This window comes from Lepidochelys kempii, chromosome 3, assembly GCF_965140265.1.
Source record: "Lepidochelys kempii isolate rLepKem1 chromosome 3, rLepKem1.hap2, whole genome shotgun sequence".
Classification (NCBI taxonomy): domain Eukaryota; kingdom Metazoa; phylum Chordata; order Testudines; family Cheloniidae; genus Lepidochelys; species Lepidochelys kempii.
The window spans coordinates 190058081-190085350 of NC_133258.1; the positions used below are offsets into that span (position 1 = coordinate 190058081).

General features: G+C 42.6%; 2 protein-coding genes across 7 annotated transcripts in view; one reads left to right on the top strand and one right to left on the bottom strand.

Annotated features, from left to right (window-relative positions):
- The window catches only part of REL (REL proto-oncogene, NF-kB subunit), a 69024-nt gene that overhangs the window by 40141 nt on the left and 1613 nt on the right, over positions 1 to 27270 (top strand). The window contains exon 11 of one of the 2 annotated variants that reach the window (XM_073339362.1): positions 5113 to 6941. The exons of the other annotated variant lie outside the window; for it this stretch is intronic. Within the exon in view, the coding sequence (XP_073195463.1) occupies positions 5113 to 5166 (54 nt within the window). The 3' untranslated portion in view covers positions 5167 to 6941. Of the gene's footprint in view, positions 1 to 5112; positions 6942 to 27270 lie in introns of those variants that run through there. 2 annotated transcript variants of the gene reach the window in all.
- Positions 3276 to 27270, bottom strand: part of PUS10 (pseudouridine synthase 10) — an 85062-nt gene continuing 61067 nt past the window's right edge. For all 5 annotated transcript variants that reach the window (XM_073339367.1, XM_073339365.1, XM_073339366.1 and 2 more), the window contains 9 exons: positions 26164 to 26249; positions 19603 to 19728; positions 17344 to 17400; positions 16301 to 16377; positions 16154 to 16209; positions 15918 to 16035; positions 14350 to 14492; positions 11847 to 11946; positions 3276 to 6502 (listed from right to left, as the gene is read on the bottom strand). In XM_073339367.1, the coding sequence (XP_073195468.1) occupies positions 6464 to 6502; positions 11847 to 11946; positions 14350 to 14492; positions 15918 to 16035; positions 16154 to 16209; positions 16301 to 16377; positions 17344 to 17400; positions 19603 to 19728; positions 26164 to 26249 (802 nt within the window). In that variant the 3' untranslated portion in view covers positions 3276 to 6463. The remainder of the gene's footprint in view (positions 6503 to 11846; positions 11947 to 14349; positions 14493 to 15917; positions 16036 to 16153; positions 16210 to 16300; positions 16378 to 17343; positions 17401 to 19602; positions 19729 to 26163; positions 26250 to 27270) is intronic.

The window sequence follows — 27270 nt, forward strand, 5'->3', positions numbered from 1 at the left end:
CTCCTGGCATCGCAGGGGTAAAGGGAAGGTGTGGCCAAAACATGCTGTGCTCTGGACACCCAGAATGATTCCACGCTGCTAATTAGGATCCCCATCTGCACCCTGAATGAGGGGCTGTGCCCTACCCCCTTAGCCCCATAGGTTGTCAAGCATAACTCAGGCACCTGTGAGGATCTAGCCCATAAATGATATTTCTTTGTGGGGTTTTGGGGTTATCTTGTTTTGGTTTTTATAGCATCAAGTTCTCTAATCAGATACATTCACTTTTTTTAAAGCTATTTAAACAGTCTCCTCCACTGCCAAAGGCATCACTAAACTTTTAAAACTCATATAAGTCTATTTACTGACTGGAGAACAGATCTCATTGACTCCCAGATGCAATAATAAATAAATCTGATTCAGAGCAATAATTTGAAGGGTGTAGGTCAGGCGTTTTCAACCTGTGGTCTGCGGACCTGCAAACTAGGTCAAAGGGCTGGTCTTCAGTACGGGGAGATCAACGCTGCTGCAATCGATGACAGAGCGCTCTTTGGTCAACCCTGGCACTCCACCTCTGGGAGAAGAGTAAGGGAAGTCGACTGGAGAGCGTCTATGATCAGCGCAGCTCAGTGAAGACACTGGGGTAAGTTGACCAAAGCTATGTCGACTCCAGCTTTGTTCACGTAGCTGGAGTAGCGTAACTTAGGTTGACTTACCCCGGTAGTGAAGACAAGCTCTAAGATTTCCAAAGGGGTCCGCACCTCTATTTGAAATTTTTTAGGGGTCCCACAACTGAAAAAAGGTTGAAAACCACTGGTGTAGGTGATTATGCACCTCCAGTTGTAATGCTCAATACAGGGCAGGTGTGTGTATGAATTTCTGCAGATATTTTTAGATTGTATTATCAGGGCTGTCCCTAGGCATATGCGGCTACGTAGGGCACTGGAAAATGTGGGGCACCACCCTCGCTGGCTGTGGCTGGATTCCTCTGTTCTCCAGCCCCTTGCCTGTGCTGGGCCAGCAGGCTTCTCCCCACCCCCTCCCTTCCTCCTCAGCTGGCCAGCTGAGGATCCAGCCTCCGGCTCTGCCGGTGCACCACTGCTCAGAGTAGAGTCCTTCCCTGGACCCTGCCTACCTGCACTGCTTGGTCTCCAGGGGGGGGCTGGGTTGGGGCCAGGATGGGAGGAATGAAACTTCCACATGGGGGGGGGGCTGGGACTTAAAGTGACAGTGTGCTCACTGTCTCTCACACTTCCCTAACACACACACAGTCTGGCTCTCATACCCCCATACACTCTGCCTCTCACGAGTTGGTCTCTCAATACAGATTTTTCTCTTACACACACACACACACACACACACACACACACGTATTATTGTTATTACTGCTTGGTACATCCTGTCAAAAGGCTCGTGGTGAGTGGCTGCAGGAGGGCCATGGGCTCTGGCAAGATGCAGCCCCCATGTGACAGCACGAAGCCTGCCTTGAGCCATTGCCACAGCATTTGCTGCGTACAAAGCATGGTGTGTGTCAGCAATGGGGGGGGGGGGGTTCTGGGGGTCCGCAGGCAGGGGTTGTGGCTGGGCCACCTCAACACACTGGGGTCAGTGGTGCTGGCTGGGGACCGCCTGCAGTGGAGCATAGGGGCTCTAGTCTAATAATACTGAGTAGGGCCCCATCAACCCTAAGGACGGCCCTGTGTATTATATATGCAGCTGGAGCTTGGACAGGTGCTTCCTATAAATCTCAGGTGAGAGGAGCGGCAACGTGCTACTTGTCAGCATTTTCGTAATACTTTTAAAATGAATGAAAGGGACCAAGCAGCATTTTTCATGTGATTTGTAGGTGTAATAACCCAACAGAGCATGACTGAGGAAATATAAAGCTTGAAATATCTGGTCAATCAGTTTCTTTAAAGTTCTCAATTAACATTTTAGTAATTTTTTATTTCAAAAATTCTTTGCTACAATTTTTTATTGTGTATAATTAAATATTTTAATTCACCTCTGTGTTTTCCTTTTTGGCTCCAAGATAAGCTGGTTTTGTGTTTATACTCTGTCCCAATAGACCATTCAAGAACATTAGCTTGAAAAAGAAAATCGGATCCTAACGGTTATTCAGCCCCTCTAATACTCCTTGACTTAAATGAGGCTACTCATGTGAGGCCCCAAAAGCTTATATCAGCTTGAGAGACGCTGCTTTGGTTTTGTTCATATTAGGAAACCTGTTTTTAAGGCATTTTCCATGGCTACTGAGTATCGTTGGCTAGTGGAAAGCCTAAGTGACTTGTACACTAAGAGCATCTGTGTAGTTTTTTGCATTGATTGCCTAAATTGGTAGAAAAACAAATTTAGTTAAATCAGCACGCCACCGTAGTGTATAGGCAGTTACAATGTAAAGATGTGTTTATTGGTAGGTTTAGTAAAGGTATTCATAGTTGTAGCTATACCAGTTTAGTTAGAGCCATGCAAAATCTCTGTGTAGGCCATAGGCCTAAGGCCTACTTTCTGAAAAATGACTCCTGATATTTTTGCAGGGGCTCAGTTGTTGGGTGTCCTTGACACCTTCAAGAAGCCTGTATTTCAGAGGGCAGCTCTGCACAGCTATTGTTTGAAATGTAAGGTCCAGGGGACGTTTTCCTTGGAGTAGTGAACAGTAGGGATGATGCTCTCTAGATATACCACACATCACCCACTTTAGTTATTTTAAAATACCTTTTTCTTCTGCTTTATGGGAGTTGATCCTACAAATCCTTATTCCCACACCAAGTCCTGTTGAGTTAAATGAACCATCACGCAAGTGTAAGGATGTTCAATGCTGGGCTAAATGTCAATTTTCTTATTGGCTGCCCAGTTCCTATGACCTTTGAGGGACAACAGTGCCCCACATTAGATTCTGAACAGAATAGCCAATTCTAAAAAGCTATATGTTTTGTTAGGAAAGATAAGTTTAGGACACATGGGGGAAATGAGTACTTTTAGTGATGCCTAGAGTTCCTTCTGAGTCAATGTTAATAACTTTTTACACACACTAAGCTGTTTTTGGGCTGAAATGTTGCAATGTATGAAACAACTTTTGTTTTCATTCTTTGCATAGTTCCTTTCAGTGTGTTACATTTCTGATCTGATAAGTTTCTATAATAGACTAAATCCTGCTCCCTTTATTCACACAAGCCATCACCTTAATTCAGTGACACTACTTGAAAGGGTAAGTTTTGCCCTGATGTTTTTAAAATAAAACTATAATTTATTTTAGTTCCAGTTCTGCAATGTAAATTACGAACAAACACACAGGCTGAAGGAGAGAAGGGTTTATTTTCTTGTTAAACCTTCAGATTTTAACAAAGTCACAAAACAAATTACATTAGCTTTTCAAAATTTTCTTTATATTTTATGTGATCACTTTCACTACATAGCCAATGAACATAATTGGATGGTTATGTGTATAGGCACCTTGGCTACCACCTTAGTTTCATGTGCATTACACCCAAAGGTGAAAGTAAGCCAGTATGGCATACCGGTAAGAAAGTGGCTGCTGGTACACAGCTGACTGTATTGGGGGGGCAAAAGAGGCAGCTGCCCCGGAGCCTGGCGATTTAAAAGGGCCCAGGGCTCCAGCTTCTGGCGTGGTAGTTGCCAGGAGCCCAGCAGCGATTTAAAGGGCCCGGGGCTCCTGGCCGCCACTGACATGATACCAACAGCTGGGAACCCCAGACCCTTTCAATTGCTGGTGCGGGCTGGGCAATACTGACTGGAGAAGTCTGGCCCTGGCCTCAGCCCCACCCCTTCTGGGGGCCCAGAGGCATGCCCCCCTGCCCAGGACCCCTGCTACTCTTGTACCAGTAAGTCAGTTAAGTTACTTTCACCCCCAATGCAGATATATTAGAGAAAGCCTGTCTTGATTCAGGATCTTTGGGAACTCTGTGGATGCGAGGAAGGGAGATTAGACCCTATATTTTAAAATAGCCCTTACAATCTCATCATCCAGCTACACTCTAGCTCTAAATGGTGTCTTCATTGCTCCCATAGCACAAGCTATATTAGAGAGAATGGTGACCAGAGTCATCTTCTGTACTAAGACAGCACTAGCAGCGTGCTCTCTCTCTTTTTTTGCCTTCTTAGCTTTGTAGCAGACAGGAGGGGCTGTTGTGTGATATCTGCTATGTCTATTCCTGCTGATTTTTCCCTATAGATTTTGGAATTTAGAAATCATTATTAATAGGTTCAAGAAATCAAGACAATTACACGGGGTTTCTCTTTTGTACATTCAATTTCTTATGTTTTCCATCATTCACATAGGCTCCTTTCTTAATGTTTGTAACTGTTCACACAGATGATTATCTAAGTCAACTACTGCTGGAAGCGTTTGCTCATAGTTACTTTTATATTAGAAACAAAACCTGTAGTCTAAATCATGCTCCTGATTCTAGAAAGAAACAGAAATGTACTTTTGAACTCCTGCATCCATGTTTACATGTTGGAGATAGTGGAGAAGAGGAACTAATTTAATGAGTCTTTCCTGACGCTAGCAGTGGGTACAGTCCACCCAACAGTTCCTCCCCCCACCACCACATAAATAGCAGTGTGTCTTGTAGAATACCTGACATATTTCTGAAACATTTTAAGACAAAGCCTCTTTAATAATTCCAAATCCCCTCAATTTCTTCCTGAATCTGTATTCATCTTTTTGTGCTTCATAGGAGCAGAAACAGCTCTATGATGCACTCACTCAGTCTTGATTTCATCAAATGTAGCAAGATGTGTTGTAAGGCAGTCCTCTTAATTTCTGATTTGGGTTACAACCTGTGAGGCCATTTCACACTCACATATTAAAGTGGGGGCTTGTTAATTTATACACAAGTTTTCATACGCTTCTATATACCTTCGCTTCAGCTACAGTGGCAAAGCGGGGCCTTATGATTCACCACTGGTAGCGCAGACTGGACTCAAATGTTTTTGCTGACATAAAAATGCCAGAAAGCCACATATACTACAGCCTCCCCGTTCCTACTGCAGGTAGAGCCAGAGGGGTAGTGAATTAGCTTGCTTTCTTTAGATTAGGCCTTTTCTGTACTTCATGCTAAAATTCTATCATGACTTGAACTTTTTATCTGTCTTGCACTTTTTGTACAGGAAGTGGGATGTGGTGTAAACCTGCAACTCTTTATCCTGCCACACAAAATGTAACACAAACAGATGGCTACTTTTACGGCTCTTTTGCAGAGGAACTTGGACCTGCCAGTATTATGCTAAAGAAGTAGCACAATAAAATAAAATTAATCAATGAACATAGTAAGTATAGCCTAGGCATGATAAAAAAAAATCAATTAAAACTGTTTTTCTGATGGAAAATGGAGTTTTCAACTAGATGAAATTTTTCAAAAAAATTGGCTACTTTCTGTGGGAATTTTCAGCTTATGTCAAGAAAAACCGCAACATGTTTGTCAGCCAAAACCCCAAATATTTCTGTTCAGTAATGCCAGTACGGTCCCTCAAAGAGTTGTAGTTGGGGCACCTCATGTCCCCACTCTCCTTCATGTGGTGGCTTCCCCAGCCAGACTACATCTCTCATGCTGCACACAGGGGCTCAGCAAGAGGGGAGACATGGGAGATGTAGACTGGTCAGGGACCCTGGCCTACAGAAGAGAATAGGAGTATGAGGTACTTGAACTACAAATCTCATGAGGCACCTCCTGAATTTCTGAACTGAATTTTTGGGTATAAGGTTTTTAGCCACCCCCTCTCCCCTACAATAGTCAAAATCCAACCAGCACCAGTACATATATGGGGGAAATATTGTAGGCCAGATTCTGCTGCCCCTACGCATGTTGAGCAGTACCTCACTCCAGGAGTAGTCCCACTGATTTCAGAATTCCATATTAACTGAGAATTGTCAGGATCAGACTATAACAAATCCTTTATATGAATAGTTTTTGGCGTACTTAGGAACAGGCTTTTAGACTGCTGATCTGGGAAGTAGTACAAACATCTAGATAAGATTATGCTTATGGTATCTGATATAAACGTGTCTACTTTTTTTTTCTGGTTAGGAATAAAATTAGATGATATATGGTATGTGTGGTTTCAGGGAGGGGAACTTCTCTTTTCAATCAAAGGGTTTCAAACAGTATTCAGGAAAGCATATTTGGTATATCTTGCAAAGATCAGGGTTTGGACATCTCTCTAAATTTTTTTAAAAGAAACCATTTACTGCTATTAATACAGCCTGTCAGAGACCCCTTTACACGGGATGGTAATTTATTTACAATAAGGCTGCAAATTAATTGAACAAGCATCAACTGATCCTGAGTTTTTAAGCCAATTAAAAAAACCTGACAGATCAACATGATCCAAATGTTCAACAGAAATATTTTGCATGAGATAAACAAGTTATCATACGGTACACAGTTCAATTTGTTGTTAGCTCCTGATAAGAGAGTCAAGTCACTCTTCCTCTTCCCACTCTTCTTCTGAATGAAAGACTCTAATCATTCAGGGTTGGAGGCCAATCAACATCAACAGACTAAAAGAGAAAGAGGGTTGGGGGTGGAAAGCAAAATCACTAGATCAGGAGAGCTGGTGTTTTAGGAAAGACTTGCCAGTAGCGCTTTCTGCATACTAACAAGAGAATAACTTTAATATAAAAGGGGAACAAATTATTAAAAAGACATGGCGAAGCAGCATAACACAAGAAGAAGAACAGGAGGACTTGTGGCACCTTAGAGACTAACACATTTATTAGAGCATGAGCTTTTGTGGGCTACAGCTCACTTCATCGGACGCATAGAATGGAACATATAGTAAAAAGATCCAGAGAGAGAGAGAGAAGGTGGAAGTTGCCATACAAACTGTAAGAGGCTAATTAATTAAGATGAGCTATTATCAGCAGGAGAAAAAAACTTTTGTAGTGATAATCGAGATGGCCCATTCAGACAGCGGACAAGAAAGTGTGAGGATACTTAACATGGGGAAATAGATTCAATATGTGTAATGACCCAGCCACTCCCAGTCTCTATTCAAACCCAAGTTAATGGTATCTAGTTTGAATATTAATTCAAGCTCAGCAGTTTCTCATTGGAGTCTGTTTTTGAAGCTTTTCTGTTGCAAAATTGCCACCCTTAAGTCTTTTACTGAGTGGCCAGAGAGGTTGAAGTGTTCTCCTACCAGTTTTTGAATGTTAGGATTCCTGATGTCAGATTTGTGTCCACTTATTCTTTGTCCGGTTTGGCCAATGTACATGGCAAAGGGGCATTGCTGGCATATGATGGCATTATCATATTGGTAGATGTGCAGGTGAACGAGTCCCTGATGGTGTGGGTAATGTGATTAGGTCCTATGATGTAGCGCAAGTAGAGTACATTGATGACATCTTCGTCATCTGGACCCATGGCACAGAAGCCCTTGAGGAATTCCACCATGATTTCAACAATTTCCATCCCACCATCAACCTTAGCCTGGACCAATCCACACAGCGGTCCATTTCCTGTACACTACTGTGCTGATAAGCAATGGTCACATAAACACCACCCTATACCGGAAACCTACTGACCGCTATACTTACCTACATGCCTTCAGCTTCCATCCAGGACACACCACACGATCCATTGTCTACAGCCAAGCTCTAAAGATACAACCGCATTTGCTCCAATCCCTCAGACAGAGACAAACGCCTATAAGATCTCTATCAAGCATTCTTAAAACTACAATACACACCTGCTGAAGTGAAAAAACAGATTGACAGAGCCAGAAGAGTACCCAGAAGTCACCTACTACAGGTCAGGCCCAACAAAGAAAATAACAGAACGCCATTAGCCATCACCTTCAGCCCCCAACTAAAACCTCTCCAGCGCATCATCAAAGATCTCCAACCTATCCTGAAAAATGATCCCTCACTCTCTCAGATCTTGGGACACAGATCAGTCCTCGCTTACAGACAGCCCCCCAACTAGAGGCAAATACTCTCCAGCAACCACACACCAAAAACACTAACCCAGGAACCTATCCTTGCAACAAAGCCCGATGCCAACTTTGTAGACATATTTATTGAAGTGACACCAACATAGGACCTAATCACATTAGCCACTCCATCAGGGGCTCGTTCACCTGCACATCTACCAATGTGATATATGCCATCATGTGCCAGCAATACCCCTCTGCCATGTACATTGGCCAAACTGGACAGTCTCTACGCAAAAGAATAAATGGACATAAATCTGACATCAGGAATCATAACATTCAAAAAGCGGTAGGAGAACACTTCAACGTCTCTGGCCACTCAGTAAAAGACTTAAGGGTGGCAATTTTGCCACAGAAAAGCTTCAAAAACAGACTCCAACGAGAAACTCCTGAGTTTAAATTAATATTCAAACTAGATACCATTAACTTGGGTTTGAATAGAGACTGGGAGTGGCTGGGTCATTACACATATTGAATCTATTTCCCCATGTTAAGTATCCTCACACCTTCTTGTCAACTGTCTAAATGGGCCATCTTGATTATCACTACAAAAGTTTTTTCTCCCGCTGATAATAGCTCATCTTAATTAATTAGCCTCTTACAGTTTGTATGGCAACTTCCACCTTCTCTGTATGTGTGTGTGTGTATATATATATAATCTTCTTACTATATGTTCCATTCTATGCGTCCGAAGAAGTGAGCTGTAGCCCACGAAAGCTTATGCTCTAATAAATGTGTTAGTCTCTAAGGCGCCATAAGTCCTCCTGTTCTTTTTGCGGATACAGACTAACACGGCTGCTCCTCAGAAACAAGAAGAAGATGGAGTGAGCTAGTACACAGGGGCATGGGGTATCTGCATTTCTTTGGTGGCCCATATGCTTCTGGCAGAGTGTACGCTTGCATTTTGAAAAAGCCAAAAAGCTTTTAACCTTTACAGTTTACACTAGGCTTTTCTAAGTGTGACCTAATGCAGTGATGTTGGTCTGAGGCTGCAGCCAGCCAGCTCTAAACAGTATTTCAGGCTGATTAGGGTGAGTTAAATGTAATTAATAACTATTGTTATTGCTGATCAATACAGCAGAAAGATCCAGCTATTATGGGATTGAGGATGGAGTTTGGAACTGTGGGCAGTGTTTGAGTAAAGTCTGATCACTCCCCAAATATGACTCCTCGACACGTATAATTCATTCAAAAAATAAGGTGGCTGATTTTATGTAGGTCAGATGATTAAGTCATCATTACTTCTGGTCAAAATGCACAAATCATATTTGACACATACTTTATTAACAGCAAGTCTAACAAGTAATGGAATTGGGATTATCCTTCTCCCCTGGCCTCACGGCCAATTCCCTTTGGGCATAAACTTGTTGCCAGCTCTGCTCCCGAGGCAGCACACCCGTCACTAATGAAGCATCAGGCATTTGTCAAGTAGGGGTCACAATGATGGCACATTAAACACCCTGGCTTCAAGATTGCCTAAATTAATCGTACCTACTCCTTACCTAATCTACATCTTCATAAAAAGATTAGGTTCTTGGGCGAGGTTAAAATCCATTATTAGTAAAATGACTAATTATCTTCAAGCCCCCAGACATCTTTCCTAGTTGTGTGCAATAATTGCAGTGATGCCATTCAGCGAGAGTGCAGCGCTTGTCAACTGCAGTCTAGCAGTCTAGTTGCTCATGTTCAGCAGTTGTCTTTGCAGGCTCCTTCTCACCCACTCCCCTTTACAGGGATACAGTCAGCAAAGATAAAATCCTGATGCTGGTTGTTTCACATTTAAAAAAGTATTAAACTGCAGCCATTTGTTTAAATATTAAGTCCAAGCCTATGCTGTTCTCTGCAGTTAAAAATGTTAGGAAAGCAGAATCCCCACAGTATCAGTAACTTTTTACAATTATATTTCAGCAATTCCATTTGAAATTCCAGAAACCAAATAACTTATTTTAGTCCATCGTTTTCTTAAGTAAATCACTAAATTTTACAATATATGTAGTCAGATGACAATACTGATTATGACACTAGAATTACAAATTTGTAGCACGCGTGCAGTTCCTCAAACATGTCTGGGTGAAATCCTGGCCGCACTGCGTGCAGAAGCCAAACTCCTACCAATTTCAATGACACCAGGAATTCATTTATAATTTAAAAGATTTGTTATTAGGATTCCAAACAGACAACTGTGTGGTGTTTATTCTGTGACAGAGGCTTAAGAATTTGGGATCAGATAACTTAAGTCATTTTCTATTTCCCTCTTTAATGTGAAATTAGTGATCATGCCTGGTTTTTAATACTTGCAAAAACTTCCCTTCATCTTAAGATCTGGTACAGCCCTGGCTTCCTCCCATACTCTGCCCTACCAATATGTCTAACTCCTGATTTGCAGGGACCATCTTTTGGTACAAGAAAAATTTAGTCTTCATGCCCATTTGCTATCAGGGTAATGAAACTGTAATAGGGATAGGTGTCAATTAGAAACCAAGCTGAGGCTACCAGCAAGGCGTCAGATGTTATCCAGTGTTGCATTTGAATCAGTGGCATTGATACGAAGGGTTACATTTCTCTTATTTCTGATGCAGCCCCACTTCTCAGAAGTTCTGTTAAAGGGAGAGGGTATGGCACACTTAATACACAGAGCAAAACTCCCTATTGCTAAACTACACTCCACCATGCACTGATGAACATTATAAAGCCAGAGTTTAAATAAGCACAATATATCCAGGAAGCAGATTCCAGGTAAGCAGATTCCTGCTCCCGGTAAGCAGATTCCTGCTCCCGTGGTGAGCCCCGAAGACGTCAGTGAAGCACATCTATGACATCATTGGAGCATATGGCTCAATGATGTGTTTAAAATTTTAACAATTATTTTGTATTAACATCATATTTTGCATTAATGGCAGTAAGGATTGTTAATTAGGCCAAAGCAAGAAAGTTTATACATACAGCTTATGGGCTTGTCTACACAAGGCATAATTCCAGAATAGCTATCCTGATCAACTCCATGTGTGGATGCTCTTATTTTGGAATAAGACTGCCTTATTCAAAGGAGCCTAATCCATTTTGCAATAGTTAATCTGCTTTAAATTCATACCGTACCTTCTTTTGGATTATTTTTCATGTGTAGACAAACCCTTACAAATGCAATTGCTTTGCTGACCTCAAGATAGGATATATTATAGGGGAGGCCAAACTTACTGACCCTCCGAGCTGCATATGACGATCTTCAGAAGTTCAAGAGCCGGGGTGCACCTGCTCGGGCTCTGGGCTTCCCCACTCCCTGCAGGACTGTCTCAGGGCTTCAGCACCCTGGGAGGTGCCTTCAGCAGGAGTGGGGCTTCAGCCCCGAGCCCTGGAAGTCCCAAACCCCGGCACACATGCCCCGCCAGGCTGAATCCCCAAGACCTCCCTCTTTGCTGGGCAGAAGCCAGAAGCAATGTGGGGGGACGGGATGTGGGGTCATGTCCTCCTCCCACCCCGATTTTTCCATAGCAACTGCTGGAGCCACCAAGCTGGGAGCTACAGCCGGCTCTGGGGAGAGGTAGCGGCCTCTCCCTGCAGCTCCCAGCTGTTTGCCACTGCCTCTCCACGCAGAGCTAACACTTGGGAGCTGCAGGGAGGGGCCACTGAGGGTAAGGGGGTCATACCTGGGGGGCATGATTCAAGGGGGGGCCGACCTTTAAATTGTGCCCCCACACTCTCAGCAGGCACCATTCATCTCTGGAAAAAGCCCCTAGCCCCACCACTGTGCCGCAGAGCAGTAGCCCTAAGCTCTCCCCCCACACCAGTCTGGTAGGTGGAGAATGGGTGTGCATGGGGGGGAGGGCTCCACGAGCCACACTTTAATTGTGAAAGGCCCACATGCGGCTCGCAAACCGCCTTTTGGCCACCCTGATATATTATGAACCGTTTACCTCTACATCCAGCTCCAGAATGTCAGCAGTTCTCTTAAGTAGGAAGCCAATATTGGGTTTTGTTCTTCCAAAATCTCCATGTACAAACTCTTTAATGTAACTAGATCTTGCTTAAGGAAAAGTGAGTTTGGGCCTTGCGTGACTGGAGCTGATTAATGTAGAAAGGTGAAAAGGATATGGCAAAAAACACAAAGCAGAAATACCAAAATCTATTTCTGTTCCTGATCCAAGATACAATGTAAGTGTTTGCAAAATCAGTTGTGGGAGCTGTTGCCATCTTTAGCTTTTGGGATCTAGCTCTAAAGTTGAAAGCTACCATACCTCACAATCCATCCTTTTGTTTGTTTTAAACTGGGTAGTGACATTTTGCTAAATTCTAAACCCGTTACAGTAAGTAGCAACCGATACTACATACCGATATTCAGTCATTAGAACAGTTTCATGGTATATAGGCCCAATGGCCTGTGATGGGCTATTAGATGGGGTGAGATCCAAGTTACCCAGGAAAGAATTTTCGGTAGTATCCGGCTGATGAATCTTGCCCATATGCTCAGGGGTTAGCTGATCGCCATATTTGGGGTCGGGAAGGAATTTTCCTCCAAGGCAGATTGGAAGAGGCCCTGGAGGTTTTTCGCCTTCCTCTGTAGCATGGGGCAAGGGTCACTTGCTGGAGGATTCTCTGCTTTTTGAAGTCTTTAAACTACGATTTGAGGACTTCAATAGCACAGATACAGGTGGGAGGTTTTTTTGTAGGAGTGGGTGGGTGAGATTCTGTGGCCTGCGTTGTGCAGGAGGTCAGACTAGATGATCATAATGGTCCCTTCTGACCTAAATATCTATGAATCTATGTTTCATTTTAAAAATGTTATATAACTATTTCTCAGATAATAAATGAGTGAGTCATATTGATAACTTTCCTTAAACAGACTCTTAGAACCTAAGTGTTAGGCAAATATTAAAACAAAAACAAATACATTTAACCCAGGATCTAACAAACTCACAAATACAAATTAATTACATATCTTGAACCTCCCCCATGCCCTCCATTGCATCTAGGGCAGAGGTGGGAAAACTACAGTCCGCGAGACAGTCCTACCCGGCCCCTGAGCTCTCGGCTGGGGAGGCTCACCCCTGGTCCCTCTCCCACTGCCCCCCTCCCCCCGCAGTGGCACTGCTGTGCGAACGGCGCCCTGGGCGGCGGGGCTGCGCACTCCTGCAGAGTAGTGCAGCAGCGTGTCTGGCTCCGTCCGAGTGGCGCAGCTGCCAGACATGCTGTTCTGAGTGGCACAGTAAGGGGGCAGGGGGGTTGGATAAGGGGCAGGGTGTCCCGGGGGGCAGTCAGGGGAAAGGGGGCAGTTGGATGGGGTGGAGGTTCTTGGGGGGGCAGTCAGGGGAGGGGGAACGGGGGTGAGGGGGGTTGGATAGGATGTGGGAGTCTCGGGGAACCTGTCAGGGGGCGGGGGTGTGGATAGGGGTTGGGCCAGTCAGAGGATAGGGGGGGTTGGATACGGGGTAGGGTCCCAGGGGATCCCAGGAAGGGGCTGTCAGGGGACAAGGAGCAGGGGGGGTTGGATGGGCTGGGGGTTCTGAGGGGTCAGTCAGGTGGTGGGAAGTAGGAGGCGGCCGACAGGGGGCGGGGGCCAGGCTATTTGGGGAGACACAGCCTTCCCTACCCAGCCCTCCATACAGTTTTGCAACCCCAATGTGGCCCTCGGGCCAAAAAGTTTGCCCACCCCTGTCTAGGGGATGAAACACATTTCTGCTGATTCAATGGAAGCTGGAATAGGACTCTTGGTATTCACACAGTGTTTGGAGGCCAATATAAGAACTAGAACCAAGAGGATGGATTAAAAAGTGTTTTTCAGGCAAAACTGAGAATTTCTTAACACATCCATTCAGAACACACAGCATATTTATAATGCTACTACCCAAATCAATCTGAAAAGTACTATTGGCCATGTCTGATACTTAACTTCAATACTGAGAGATTTTACTTAAAAGAAAACAAAAAAAGCTGAGGGCTTAGGGTATACTATGGATGTAGAGCCAAATGCTGCCCTCAAATCACCACTGAAGACTTCAGTGAAAATATAGGCAAAAAAATTCAGCAATTGGCATATAACATGCACAAATCTTTATCACAGTCTAGAATATGCCAAAGGCTTGCAACACTCCATTTTTAAACTACAGATAAAGGGCCTGAAATCTGTATATATCTATACATTTGTTGCTCTCCTGTATCTTGAAAATAATGAGGGGCTTTTTTTTGTTATGAAGCAAAACAACGTATACCAATTGCATTTCTGAGCTTGTAACTTGTATGTTTCAGCTCAAAGCAAACTTAAAAAAAAAACCCTTAAAACCCAATATATGAACTGCTGAAAAATCAGGGGTTTATAATACACAGACTACACTAGCACTTGCAAAAGAAAACACCCCCTGTATGTCCATGGTAACAATACACTATTTCTAAAATTTATCATGCAGTAGGTCTAAAGGATACGTCCCTGCCTGAGTTTTCAGATGCAGGCGAAAGTGATGGTCATCTATGTACTCGGATTTCATCGTATGAATGACACGAGATCTTACAGCTAAAGGCCTTCTGTGAAGAACCCGCAGAGGTGTTTTTTGATCAATCTTTAATTCCTTTTGGAGAATTTAAAACAAATAGAGAACTGTCCAACACAGTGCACAAACAAAATTAACGCATATATAGCTTTTTCTTTTCATATAAGACAACTTTTTAACAATATATTCTGGTAGTTGAAGGATCTTCTGAGAAGTGTTTCTTCTTCTTTCAGTCTTCCTCCAAGTATATCAAAGAAAAAAGGAGGCGGCTATCTTTTAAAGTCTTATTGGGAAGGCCTCAGGTGGATACAGGCGAGTGGAACCACAAATGCAGAGGCATAATAACCCTGAAATCTCCATAGTCTCTTGCTGGAATAACTCCAGGATTTACAAACTCAAGGAGAGCCTCAGGGCACTCTCAAAAAAATTAAAGTCTTTTGTGTAAACTGCATCCAACCCTCCACAAATAAGACTTAGAAAGCAGAGCTGAGACGACCAAAGATTTCATCACATTTCTTTAAAGAGCTTTCCTCTACAAAAAGAGGCATTGATTTGGGAAGCATCTTTTTCTAGTGTGATAAAAAAAATGTTGAGCACCGATTGTCCTCATGCATTTTAATACTTCAACCCAAAACACACAAATTTTGGAATAAAAACTAAGTAACAGTCGTCTCTACTTGAGAATGCTCTTGCTACCAGACTCTTAGGCCAATGTTCCAACACTACAAAAGCTGAACATAGAAATGGGCATTCTACCAGCCAGCGTATCTCAACACAATGTGTCTCACCAGCTGACACTTGGTCCATATTCCACCACTACATTCTCTTTACTTCAGATACTTGTGTCAGACCTTTGGGTTGCATGATTTTGCACTGCCATCTGAACATGGATTTATTTGCTGTGACTGTCACCAAAATGACTTTGACTGGGGCTGGACAAAACAAGGGGAAGAGGGATAGCTCAGTGGTTTGAGCATTGGCCTGCTAAACTCAGGGTTGTGAGTTCAATCCTTGAGGGGGCCATTTAGGGATTGGTCCTGCTTTGACCAGGGGGTTGGACTAGATGACCTCCTGAGGTCCCTTCCAACCCTGAGATTCTATGATAAGCTGTAGCTGCTAGTTCTGTTTTAACCTCCTCCTCCGTTTTGCTCGTCTACCCTTAGCAATGTTGAGATGGCACGAAGGGCACTTGGGTAGAGAGATTTCCACCTCCAGAAGCACTTTGTGCTGTCTGTTAATTGGCACATCATCTGTCTCTGAGTAGGCTAATAAATGGTCATCCTGGGTGAAGGAGAAGCACAGCAACAGTGACTGTGTGGTAGGAAAGAGTAGATTTAACAGCATAAGAGGAATGGCAAATGGGAGAGTGGATACAATAAGCCCTAGAATAAAAGGATGCGAGGAACCCATGATCAATAAAACACGATGAGAGAGAAAAAGAGAGACACATGCACTACCTACCAAGAGACAGGTGCTCTATAAAAGCAAAAAAAATACAAATACCTTCATATCATCTAGAAGTGCAATATCTTCCTTCTGTATTGCTTTATCTGTCCATATTAAGGCACTGTAGGTCTTTGTCTTTTCCTCCTCTCCTTCTTTCATATGTCCAATGGCCTCTCTAAACAAAAGAAATGAATCACATATAAGCATAACTACAGAGCTGTATAAATGAGGATGTTTGCAGAATTCCCAAAGCATCATTTTGAAATCCCTTGCCAGAGACAGTAAATACTGACCTGGTAACAAGCTGTAAATCTCGAACTTTTATTTTGTCTGAAGAGTTATTAATTTTCTGTGACGTCAGAAAAGGAGTTAGTTAGCAAAGCTGTCCTGTTACAAAATTACATGTGCTTTATGATTTTCATGAAGTGCAAATGATTTACCTGCTGAAGTTCCTTCATTTCCATGGCAGTAAAATGTATTCTATGAGGATTCACAAGCTCAATTGCAAAGGGCCTTCCTGGCAACATGCACAGAGTCATAAAACATAAAAACATGTTGTTCTAAATTAATGTTTGGATTTATTCATTAAGGTCGGAAGGTGTGAAAAATGTGTCTCCTCTTATGCACACACATATGAGGTTTGAGGCTTTCAGAGACATGGCCATCAGATGGAAGGAAAGTAACAAGGGACGTTTTTTGGCTTCTAAACCTAAGTATTATCAGTAAGTGCAAATTACTGCTTCCCAGAAGACATCTTGTACAAGTCTATTCTAATTAAAAAATAAAATAAGAAAAAAGTTAATTAGCTTATTTTCTGTCACCTACAGCAATGCCCAGGTGCAAGATGATGTTAAATCCAGCTCCCTCAACTAAACATCTGTTGAAATGGCTGCACTTTCTGTGCTCTGGGCCAGCGCTGATCCCAGGATACTCAATGCCTGGAATTATACCACAAATTAGCCAGCGTCTAATATACCTCATTATTGATTTTTACTCTTTTTGCTACAGTTGTTTCAGCGTAGCTGAAAGCTATTGGAAGTATTAGCACAGCTGATTAAAGGAGCTACATCCAGAAAGTGAAATGATCATCTTGAAAGAACAACAGGCATTTTTCTAACTAAAAGATGCAAAAGTGAATTATATAATAGAAAACAATATATTTATTAATGTGACATAAATGGATTCAAATGAGGAAATGCAAGATAGAACATTATAACAAGCTATGGATTTCTAAATGTTTGTATTTGTGCAGCCAAGAAGATTATGGTGAGGTCTATTCTCTCACACAGAATTATTTTTATGAAATAATGTCAGTCTGTGTGTCTAAGTAAATATGTCAATGAAGTTATTGGGAGAATGTTTCAAAGTAGCACTTGTGTCGCAAGCTAGTTTTCCATTTACAAACAGCAAAATGTGTCTGAGTAGCTCCAAGACACCATTTTGTTTGATTTATGATTTTAATCAAGGGACATTCCAACCTTACCACTGCCTAGTGTTCTCACATCCACATCTTCTCTTCCCGAGGATGAAAAATTAAAACCTTTAAAAACAAATATGAACAGAGAATGAGAGATTTTACTTTTAAATTTTTTAATCAAAACTTTCTCAGCTTGTTTGTAGAAAAAGAAGAAAAGCTGTTTAAATTGATTTTAAAATGTAGCCTGCACTCTATTTTAATAAAACTGGAGAGAGTTACTGTCTCATCTCTCAAACAGAGACTTCCTAATTCCTCCGCCTGAGTGAGGGACATCATAACCTTGAGAAAGTTTGAAAGAGCAATTTAATCCTAAAAGGAATCCCACTCGCTGCTAATCTCTACTCCTTTTCTTACCCAGATGGAGTTAAATACCTAAAGGTTGTGATTAAACTCAATCTGAGACTCCAGCCTTTTGTTGTCCCCTCATGCCATGACTCTTATCCTAAACACACTAATGAGCTTCCCAAGATTTCAGCAAGATTCCTTACCTCTGAGTCTGTTAGCCATACACTTGGCCAGAAGGGGAAGGGAACTTCAGGTGTCACTTGCAGGAATAGACTTATTTTTTCTCTCTCAAGGTATGGTAAGGATTAGATTGGTACGTAACTTCCTACCTCTGACCCCTTCCCCAGTTAACCTGGCCCAGGAGCAGTCACACCTCCATCCCTCCTAGGAAGAACATGTTAAAAAATCACACTCTGGATATGACAGTAGCTTTGTGGAACTGTCTCAAGAGAACCCTGGAGGCCACATAAACTGAACATCTCTCTTCATTGTATATGGGGTTTCCTCGGCTTCCACTGCCAGGTGAGTGAGGGACAGAAGCAGTGAGGCCTACCCAGCCATCTCCATCAACCATCAGGGCACTTACTAGTTCTATCAGGTCACTAACCACATCAGCAGCAGAAAGGGGAAGGTGATCCCTTGCTTGAGTTCTGCAAGCTACCAGTTGGAGCAGCCCTTCATACCTTTTCTCACCATTAATGTACAGGCCAGTGTAGACAGCAGCTGTGGGAGTTCTGCATGCTGAAATCAGGTGCCCCTCAGTACCTGCCCTAATAGAATGCCCTGATTACTACTTTGGGATTTTCCCAGTGTCCATTCTGACATATACAACTGCGGGGGAAAAGGAATTTTGCTAATTTCAAATTAAATTTGTCCTTGTACCTAATGGTCACTAACCCTGAGTCTGGTGGCCAAGAAATGGACAATAAGCACCCCTCCCCTACAGATAAATTCCTATTTAATTGATTCATGTTTAGACAGTTGATCTCTATGCACATCAGAAAGGCAGTGAAACAAGACCAAGAGAAAAGGGTCAAGGTAGGTATTCCGGAACACTTGAGACAGAAGCAATTAATAAACAAGGCTTTCCAGCTGGGAGTATGAGGATCCGCAGCTCTAGAACCTGCTGCATGCATACCACCTCCCAGCAGCTCTGGCAGAGCAGCTGTCAACAGGCTGCGAGCCTTGCAGGCCCAAGCACCACAGGATGTGTTGCCCACAGAGGGTCTGACTGGCAGTGCTTCCAGGGTCCCTGATGGGTCCAGGTGCAATAATTAAGCCTGGAGGAGACACCAAGAATCTGTCTGTGCAACTAGGTGGATCCCCAGCCAGCTGCTAAAACAGACCCTGCTCCTTCATCTTCTCTAATTCCTGGCTTCTGACACTCAGCTCCGACCCTTGGCTCCAGATCAACCCGCAAGATCTGACTCCACACACTAGGCTTGACCGCTTATGCCCCAACCCTGCCTGGGAGTTAAGCCCCACTCACCTCTGGATGAGTACATTCACACTTACTTCACTTTCACACTGCACTAGTCAAAGGATAAGATAATAAACCAATACGTTATTAATCTTTTTAGCATTTCTTAATTGTTAAATAGTGTCTTCTGTAATGAGCATTCATTTATAAATTGTTAAGAAAGAGGTGTAGGAGTTAAAACAGACTACCATGCATGCTGGACCCACTGGCACGATCAGGCTCAGCTGCAGAACAATTTTAAAAAGGTAATAATACTATACAAAATAAAGCAAGCATTGAATTATTTAATGATCAGGCATAACATAGGCTATGGAAGGACCAGCCTTGGCTTGCACGGACAGCTGAGAAGGATGAGACAGTAGTTCTCGCTCCATGTGCACTCAATTTGCCTGTCTATTGAGGCTGGTAACCAATGGGCCAGTTGTGGGAGTTGTTTTCAGGATGTGTAAGAAAAATTAACCCAAGTACTATGAATTAGATATACAATGCTGGACACTCACTATCTGCTTTAAACGCTGTCATTAGGTGCTCTGAAATCAGCTCTTCCACTGAAGACTCCAGCTTTCGCTCTCCATCTATAATCCAGGGAGTTTGTGGTAAATTCCTTGAATATTTGTTGTACCTTCCTGTCAATAAAACAAGTTTGTAACACAGTGGTTCTCAACCCACACGGCCCAATCAGCACACAGCTGCAGCCCACATGACATCCCCATATAGGTAGTATATATATTGTGTGGATGTGGCCCACATACCACTCAGAGTGCTGCATATGGGGCCCACAATAGTAAATAGGGTAAGAACCACTGAGCTCTCACCCTAATGGACGGGTGCTTTGAGTTACAGGGGTGTTGGAAAGATAAATTCTCATGTTTGTTAATAATAATTTACATAATATGGGGAGAGCAAAACAGGAAGGCTCAGGAGGAAATTAAAAGTGTTGTATTCAGTGCAGGGTTTGGATGGTGTATGTTAAATAAAGGGAGGTCCACAACTGAAAAAGGAAGGTAAAAGGAAATATCAAATAACTTCTCATTCACTGAATGAGGCAGAGGCCCATGTTAAAAATAGTATATAATTATGTAATTAAAGGTTGTACGATAATACACCTGCTCCAGGGAGCCAAATTAAGGCTCCACAGCAATCTTAATTCTGGAATTTTTGAGTACTTAACTTTGTCACCTTACTGTTTTTTTTAACATAGTTTTTTGGATGTAATTAGTGTATTTATTACTGCATCATATCACATTTCTCTTCCTTTTTCTTTTTTTTAAATTAAATTAAATGCAAAAAACAATGCTAATGCATTGTTACAGCTGATACTTTGCATCTTACGGATAGGAAATTCAAATTTCCAGCAACTGTAACTCAGCAATATTGCACACCTATTTTAAATCATTAAAATTAACACCATGTACTAAATACTACACAGGCACAAGGGATCTCAATTTTGAATTTCTGATTTCTGTGCATAACTAAAATAGAGATAGGAAAACGCTATCAGAGCTATTCTCTCCATTCTGATAGCTGATATGTGCCAGAGAGGTCACAGTTAGAGCTGGTTAGAACATCATTTCATTAAAGTCAGAATGTTTCAGGGAGACTGTGATGGGTTCGGTCACAGAGACCCCCTTGGGACTCCAGAACCCTGCCTTGTTGAGTCAGACACACTAGTCTGCTGCAACACAGACCCAGGTCTGGTCCATGACCCCAAAGCTGCAGACTTTAACCAAAAACCGCTCAGCAAATCACCTATCTCCAGCACCCAGCTCCCAATGGGATCCAAACCCCAAATAAATCCGTTTTACTCTGTATAAAGCTTATACAGGGTAAACTCATAAATTGTCCGTGCTCTATAACACTGATAGATATGCACAGGTGTTTGCTCCCCCGGGTATTAATCACTTACTCTGGGTTTACTAATAAATAAAAGTGATTTTATTAAGTATAAAAAGTAGGATTTAAGTGGTTTCAAGTAACAACAGACAGAACAGAGTAAGTTACCAAGCAAAATAAAACAAAACACGCAAGTCTAAGCCTAATACCTTTAAAAAACTGAATACAGGTAAATCTCACCCTCAGAGATGTTCCAATAAGCCTCTTTCACAAACTAGACCCCTTTTTAGTCTGGGCCCAATCCTTTCCCCTGGTACAGTTCTTGTTAGTTCCAGCTCAGGTAGTAACTAGGGGATTTCTCATGACTGGCAACCTCTATGTCCTGCTCCACCCCCTTTTATAGCTTTGGCACAAGGCAGGAATCCTTTGTCTCTCTGGGTCCCCACCCCTTCTTCCAAATGGAAAAGCACAAGGTTTAAGATGAAAAGGAGTACTTGTGGCACCTTAGAGACTAACCAATTTATTTGAGCATGAGCTTTCATGAGCTACAGCTCACTTCATCGGATGCATACCGTGGAAACTGCAGCAGACTTTATATACACACAGAGAATATGAAACAATACCTCCTCCCACCCCACTGTCCAGGACAGTATTGTTTCATATTCTCTGTGTGTATATAAAGTCTGCTGCAGTTTCCACGGTATGCATCCGATGAAGTGAGCTGTAGCTCACGAAAGCTCATGCTCAAATAAATTGGTTAGTCTCTAAGGTGCCACAAGTACTCCTTTTCTTTTTGCGAATACAGACTAACACGGCTGTTACTCTGAAAGGTTTAAGATGGATTCCAGTACGAGGTGACATGGTCACATGCCCTGGGAGATCCCAAGCCTCCATTCTTTCTGGCCTGACTCACAGGAACACAGGAAGGCTTACAAGTAAACAGAGCAATTTACAACCAATTGTCCTGGTCAATGGAAGCCATCAAGATTCAAAGACATCATTAATGGCCCACACTTTGCTTAATTATGATAGGACTTCAGAGTAATACTTCATATTACTAGCTTCAGATACAAGAATGATACATTCAAACAAATTCATACGAATGCATCCGATGAAGTGAGTTGTAGCTCACGAAAGCTTATGCTCAAATAAATTTGTTAGTCTCTAAGGTGCCACAAGTCCTCCTTTTCTTTTTGCGGATACAGACTAACACGGCTGCTACTCTGAAACAAATAGGATGAACACACTCAATAGATTATAAGCTTTGTAATGATACCTTACAAGAGACCTTTTGCATAAAGCATATTCCAGTTACATTATATTCACACTCATAAGCATATTTCCATAAATATATGGAGTACAATGTCACAGAGCCATATCTGGGAGACCCAAGGGAAGGAGATAGAGAGGTTTAGTGCCTGATGATTAGGTCAACAGGAAACTCAAGCCTGGTCTACACTAGAGAATTAGGTCAGTTTAACTACAATGGTCAGAACTGTGAAAAATCCACCCTCCTGAGCAGCATAGTTACGCTGACCTAAATCTCCAAGCAGACAATGCTAGGTCGACAGAAGAATTCTTCTGTTGACCGATGTACCACCTCTCGGGGAGATGGATTAACTACATCAGTGGGAGAATCCCTCCTGGCACGACAGGTAGTGTCCACACTGAAGCGCTATATTGGCGCAGTTTGTACCGTTTTAAGTGAGACAAGCCCCCATGTTCAAATCCCCGTGCCTCATTCAGAGTGATTTGGGATGAAAAACTTTGCCCTGAATCAGGAGGATAGGGGACTTGAACCTGGGTCTCTCACATCCCAATACTCTAAACACCTACCCACATGTCACTTCCCAAATCACAAAGCTCAGGTTTCAATCAGAAAACATACATTTCAACACAATTCCATTTTCATGAAAACATTCGGAAGGTTTTAGTTTTGTTTCAATGTGGAACAAGCCTGAATTTAGAAACCTCAAAATCTGCCATAAAACAAAATTGTATTCCTCTGATCTGCTCTAGTCACAGCCTCATGTTATCACATGTTAATACAACACCTCCCACAGAACGGAAGGAATGCTTCAATCAAGGAACACTCCTGAACTGGCTGGGAGATGGAACTGAGTTATCTAAAAGGTCTTTTCCATCTCTCACTTCTATGAAAAATAAGAGTGTGTGTCATGGCAAGAACTGATTTATGTAGAATTGCAGGGTGCAAAAACCCTATTTTAATATAAAGTTAGAGAGACTCCTTCAAACTGAAATCTAGTTTATTAAAAGCGTAAGAGTTCAAAGCAGTTACAGGTACAACACCTTCCTCTCAGCCCCCTGGTCAGCTTTTATGATTTTACTATCACATTTTCCTGTTTTTAAAAGTGTTTCTCCCTCCCCGCCTTGCTCTGTGAAAAACCCCACACAAACAAATGAGGAAACTGACTAATACAGCTTCTGTGGGGCAAAAAGTGAAATGAATATGCACAAAGCATTGTCAAATGCACAAAGTAATCAAAATGTTAAGAGAGAAAAATACTACATCTCTCTCAATTTTAATAAACTTAGGTGTTACTTGTAACAATAGCAGGCTAAAACCAAGCCAGAAAAACATGATTTTCAGTTTGACAGTTTCCTTTTAATATTGCAAATTTTTACTAAGAGTCAGGAAATGCAAAAGTGAAGGTCCTGAAAACACCGTCAACTCTCATATACTCCACTCACTGGGTCAGATTCTGATTGTCATTTATACTGCTGTAAAACAAGAGTAACACCACTATAAATGACAGGTTTCTTTGCTCTACACTGGATTACACTACCCTAAACTGAGAACAGAATCCTGCACATTGTATATAACTGGATTTATATAACAAACAAACAGGGATGCCTATCCAAGGCTGTAGGTGCCCCTGCCATAAGTTATAAAAACAATATGAGATCACCTGTAGAACACCAAGCCCCTCTTTCCTCCATGTCATAGTTCAGGGCAACTGCACCTGTATTTCCCCTCACTGGTCCAGCAAAGCCACCCACTCTCAGGCTTCCAGCTGCCCAGTCGTAGCCTTTCTCGGGTGGAGACCTGTGTCTCAGTCCCTTCTGACTGGGGTATTTCCAGTCTGCACAGTTCCCTGCTTTCACTGTGTTATCCCCAGCAGAGATAGGCTGCCCAAGCAGAATCTGCTTGTTTTCTCGTCGGAGTCACTTAAACAGGTGTAACTGCTGCAATTATAAGGTACCACACAGGTTTCTACGCAAGACTGTATTATTCTTAAGGTAAAAGCACTACAGAGAAAACATATTAAAAACAATAAAAGAACCTACATGCTTGCTAATAAGCTTACAAACAACACCCTAATCCTAACATGGATTCTGCCAGGAGCAGTCCTTCAAATCCCCATCCAAGGGGATTCCTTGTGGTTATAAATTCATTATAGCTTCAGCTAAGACTAAGCACTCAGTGCTATGGAGCCTCAATTAGACCCATTCTTTCCAAGGCTAACCTAAGGATTGGGGCCCTTCATGTACCAGGGTCTCCTGTCCATTTGCTGGATCAGGAAGAAGGCCCTGAGCCAGTTTAAAACCAGGCTATTTATCCAAAAATCCTTTGTCTGTCTCTTAGTCCCTGGAGAATCCAGTTTGAACTAGCATATGCATACCTCTCCTTGCAGGAAACTGACAGTCTGTCACACTCCACACATGAATTTTCTCAAAGGCCCACCTTTGCAGCAGCCAGTGAAAATAGAGGTATGTGTTTTGCAGCATGCTTTGAAGGCCAACAGACTTGGGCTATTTTGGTCCCATTAAAATAAATATTTCACAGCCCAATCAGTAAATTAAAATATTACATATATGCAGTATGGAAGAGCTAGCTGGCCATGGAATGTTAACTTTTCCATTTTAATATTTTATTTTATATCCTTTTTTTCCCCTTTAAATGTTCAAACTATAATACTTTTAGCTCTGTATTCTGATAATGATTATAATACAATCTCATGCTTCAAGGCTTCAACTGGTCGCCTATGGGGCTCAGGAAGGAAGGGGGTATATGGATCACCTGCTAGAATCATCTGGATATATCTCGCCATTGCAGGGGCCTCAGCCATTGGCGGCACCTCAGTCTCTCCAGTTCTGTCATTAGTCTCCTGAGGACTAAAATGCTTTTGTTTAACTAAAGTCATTGGGCTCAACATAGGGGTATCTGGGTGAAGTTTACTGGCCTACGATATGAAGAAGGTCAGACTAGATCAGTGGTTTTCAAACTGCGAGTCATGACCCAGTACTAGGTCGCGGAATATAAGACACTGGGCTGCGGTAGTTCTGGTCAGCACCACCGACCGGGCCATTAAAAGTCCTGTCGGCGGTGCTGCCCAGCTAAGGCAGGCTAATTCCTACCTGTTCTGACACCACACTGCACCCCGGAAGAGGCCAGCAGCAGATTCAGCTCCTAGGCAGGGGGGGCCACAGGGCTCCGCACGCTGCCCCCACCCCAAGCACCGGCTCCACGTTGCCAGTGGGAGCTCGGAGGGCTGGTGCCTGAGGGCAAGAGCTTATGAGCTGGACCTGCTGCTGGCTGCTTCCAGGGCGCAGCACAGTCCGCGGTGCCAGAACAGGCAGGAAGCCTGCCTTAACACCCCCACTGCGCCGCTGACCGGGAGCCTCCCAAGATAATCCCGCACCCCAATACCCTGGCCCAGCCCTGCACCTCAAACCCCTTATCCCCACCCCCACCCAGAGCCTGCATCACCAGCCCAGAGCCCTGACCCCCTCCTGCACCCCAACCCTCTGTCCTGGCCCTGAGGCCCCAATCCCCTCATCCCTGGCCCCAGCCCAGAGCCTGCACCCCCAGCCCAGAGCCCTGATCCCCTCCCGCTCCCCAATCCCCTGCCCCAGCCCAGAGCCCCCTCCCATACGCTGAACCCCTCATCCCCAACTCCGTTGGGTCACGGGCATCAATAACTTTCTTCAACTGGATCACCAGAAAAACAGTTTGAAAACCACTGGACTAGATGATCTAATGGTCTCTTCTGGCCTTAAACACTATGAAACTATGAAAGGCAAGTTAAAAGTAATCTCTTTTCCTCTCTAGAGAAGTTCATTAGAACTTCACTCTTGCATATCTATTTTCTTTTTCCCTGTTCTTAATAACAAGAGTAATAATAAATAGCAGGAGTCCATTTGGTTACATAGTAGGTACCGTACAGCATATTTTAAAGAAAATAACAGCAAGAGAAATATTTTACCAGCCACAAAAATTGCACCATTAGTGCACTGAATTTCCAGAGCAGCACAGATATTCTTTGGTGAACTTGGGGGACATGGAAAATGCCTGAATTAAAAAAAAAGAGAGATTCAAAAGACAAGCAATTTCAAAACATAATGCTGAATCATTGTAGCAAAAATTAATCCAGCAGTTGTTTCCATGTAAGCAAAGTACGACTACAATATAGCCTCCCTATTCATATTAAAAACTGTGAGACCCCTTGCGAATCTTTAAGTGACCAAACATGAAACACATTGAGCTTTGTTAATTTATTTTGTCAACTGATGCTATAATTTGATATATACTTCAAAGTATACTAGCAAAAAGTATTGTAGTACATTTTACAGAAATAAAGAAATTCTTAATACTGTACAGAACCTAGCTACATCATCTGCTATTAAATCTTTGCTGGGAGGTGGGGAAAAGACCAATGATTTATGTGCAGTTCAGCAAAGTGCATATTAGAAAGTTTCTGCTACCATGTTGCCACCTCATAATTTTATTGTGAGTCTCAAAATATTTGGTATTTTTCTTAAAGTCTCAGCTCCCAGAGTCATGAAATTATGTGAGAATCTTAGCATCATTTTTAAAATAAGTAATCTTCACTGTTTCAGAGAAAAGCTTGAAAGTACGAACTCTCAGGCTCAAAAGCCAGAAGGCAAATAAAAAACCTAAAATGTATTTTTTTAAATCTCTTGATTTTTTGGGACCTGACTCATGATTTTTGAATAGCTGGCATTGGCATTATTGCTACTGTACTATATTGTCAGTTTTAAGCATTCCAAGCACAGAGCACATAGTAATTTACTGCGGGTACAACAGGGGAGCAGCGATGGAATTGTGGCAGTTTGACCATGCAGTAATAATCTAAGGTTGTGCCCTTGTGGTACAATCTAGCCCTAAATTTTCCAACCATAAAATAATCTGGGGGAGGGAGGTACTGTTTTCAGCATGTTCACTTTTCAATTCTTTGTGATCTAATTGAAGCATTGTGATTATTTCTTAAAAGATAACGATGACACATTCTAATGTCAACAAAAGACATGCAAATGCAACGTTTCTTGACCAATACATACATAAGATTACA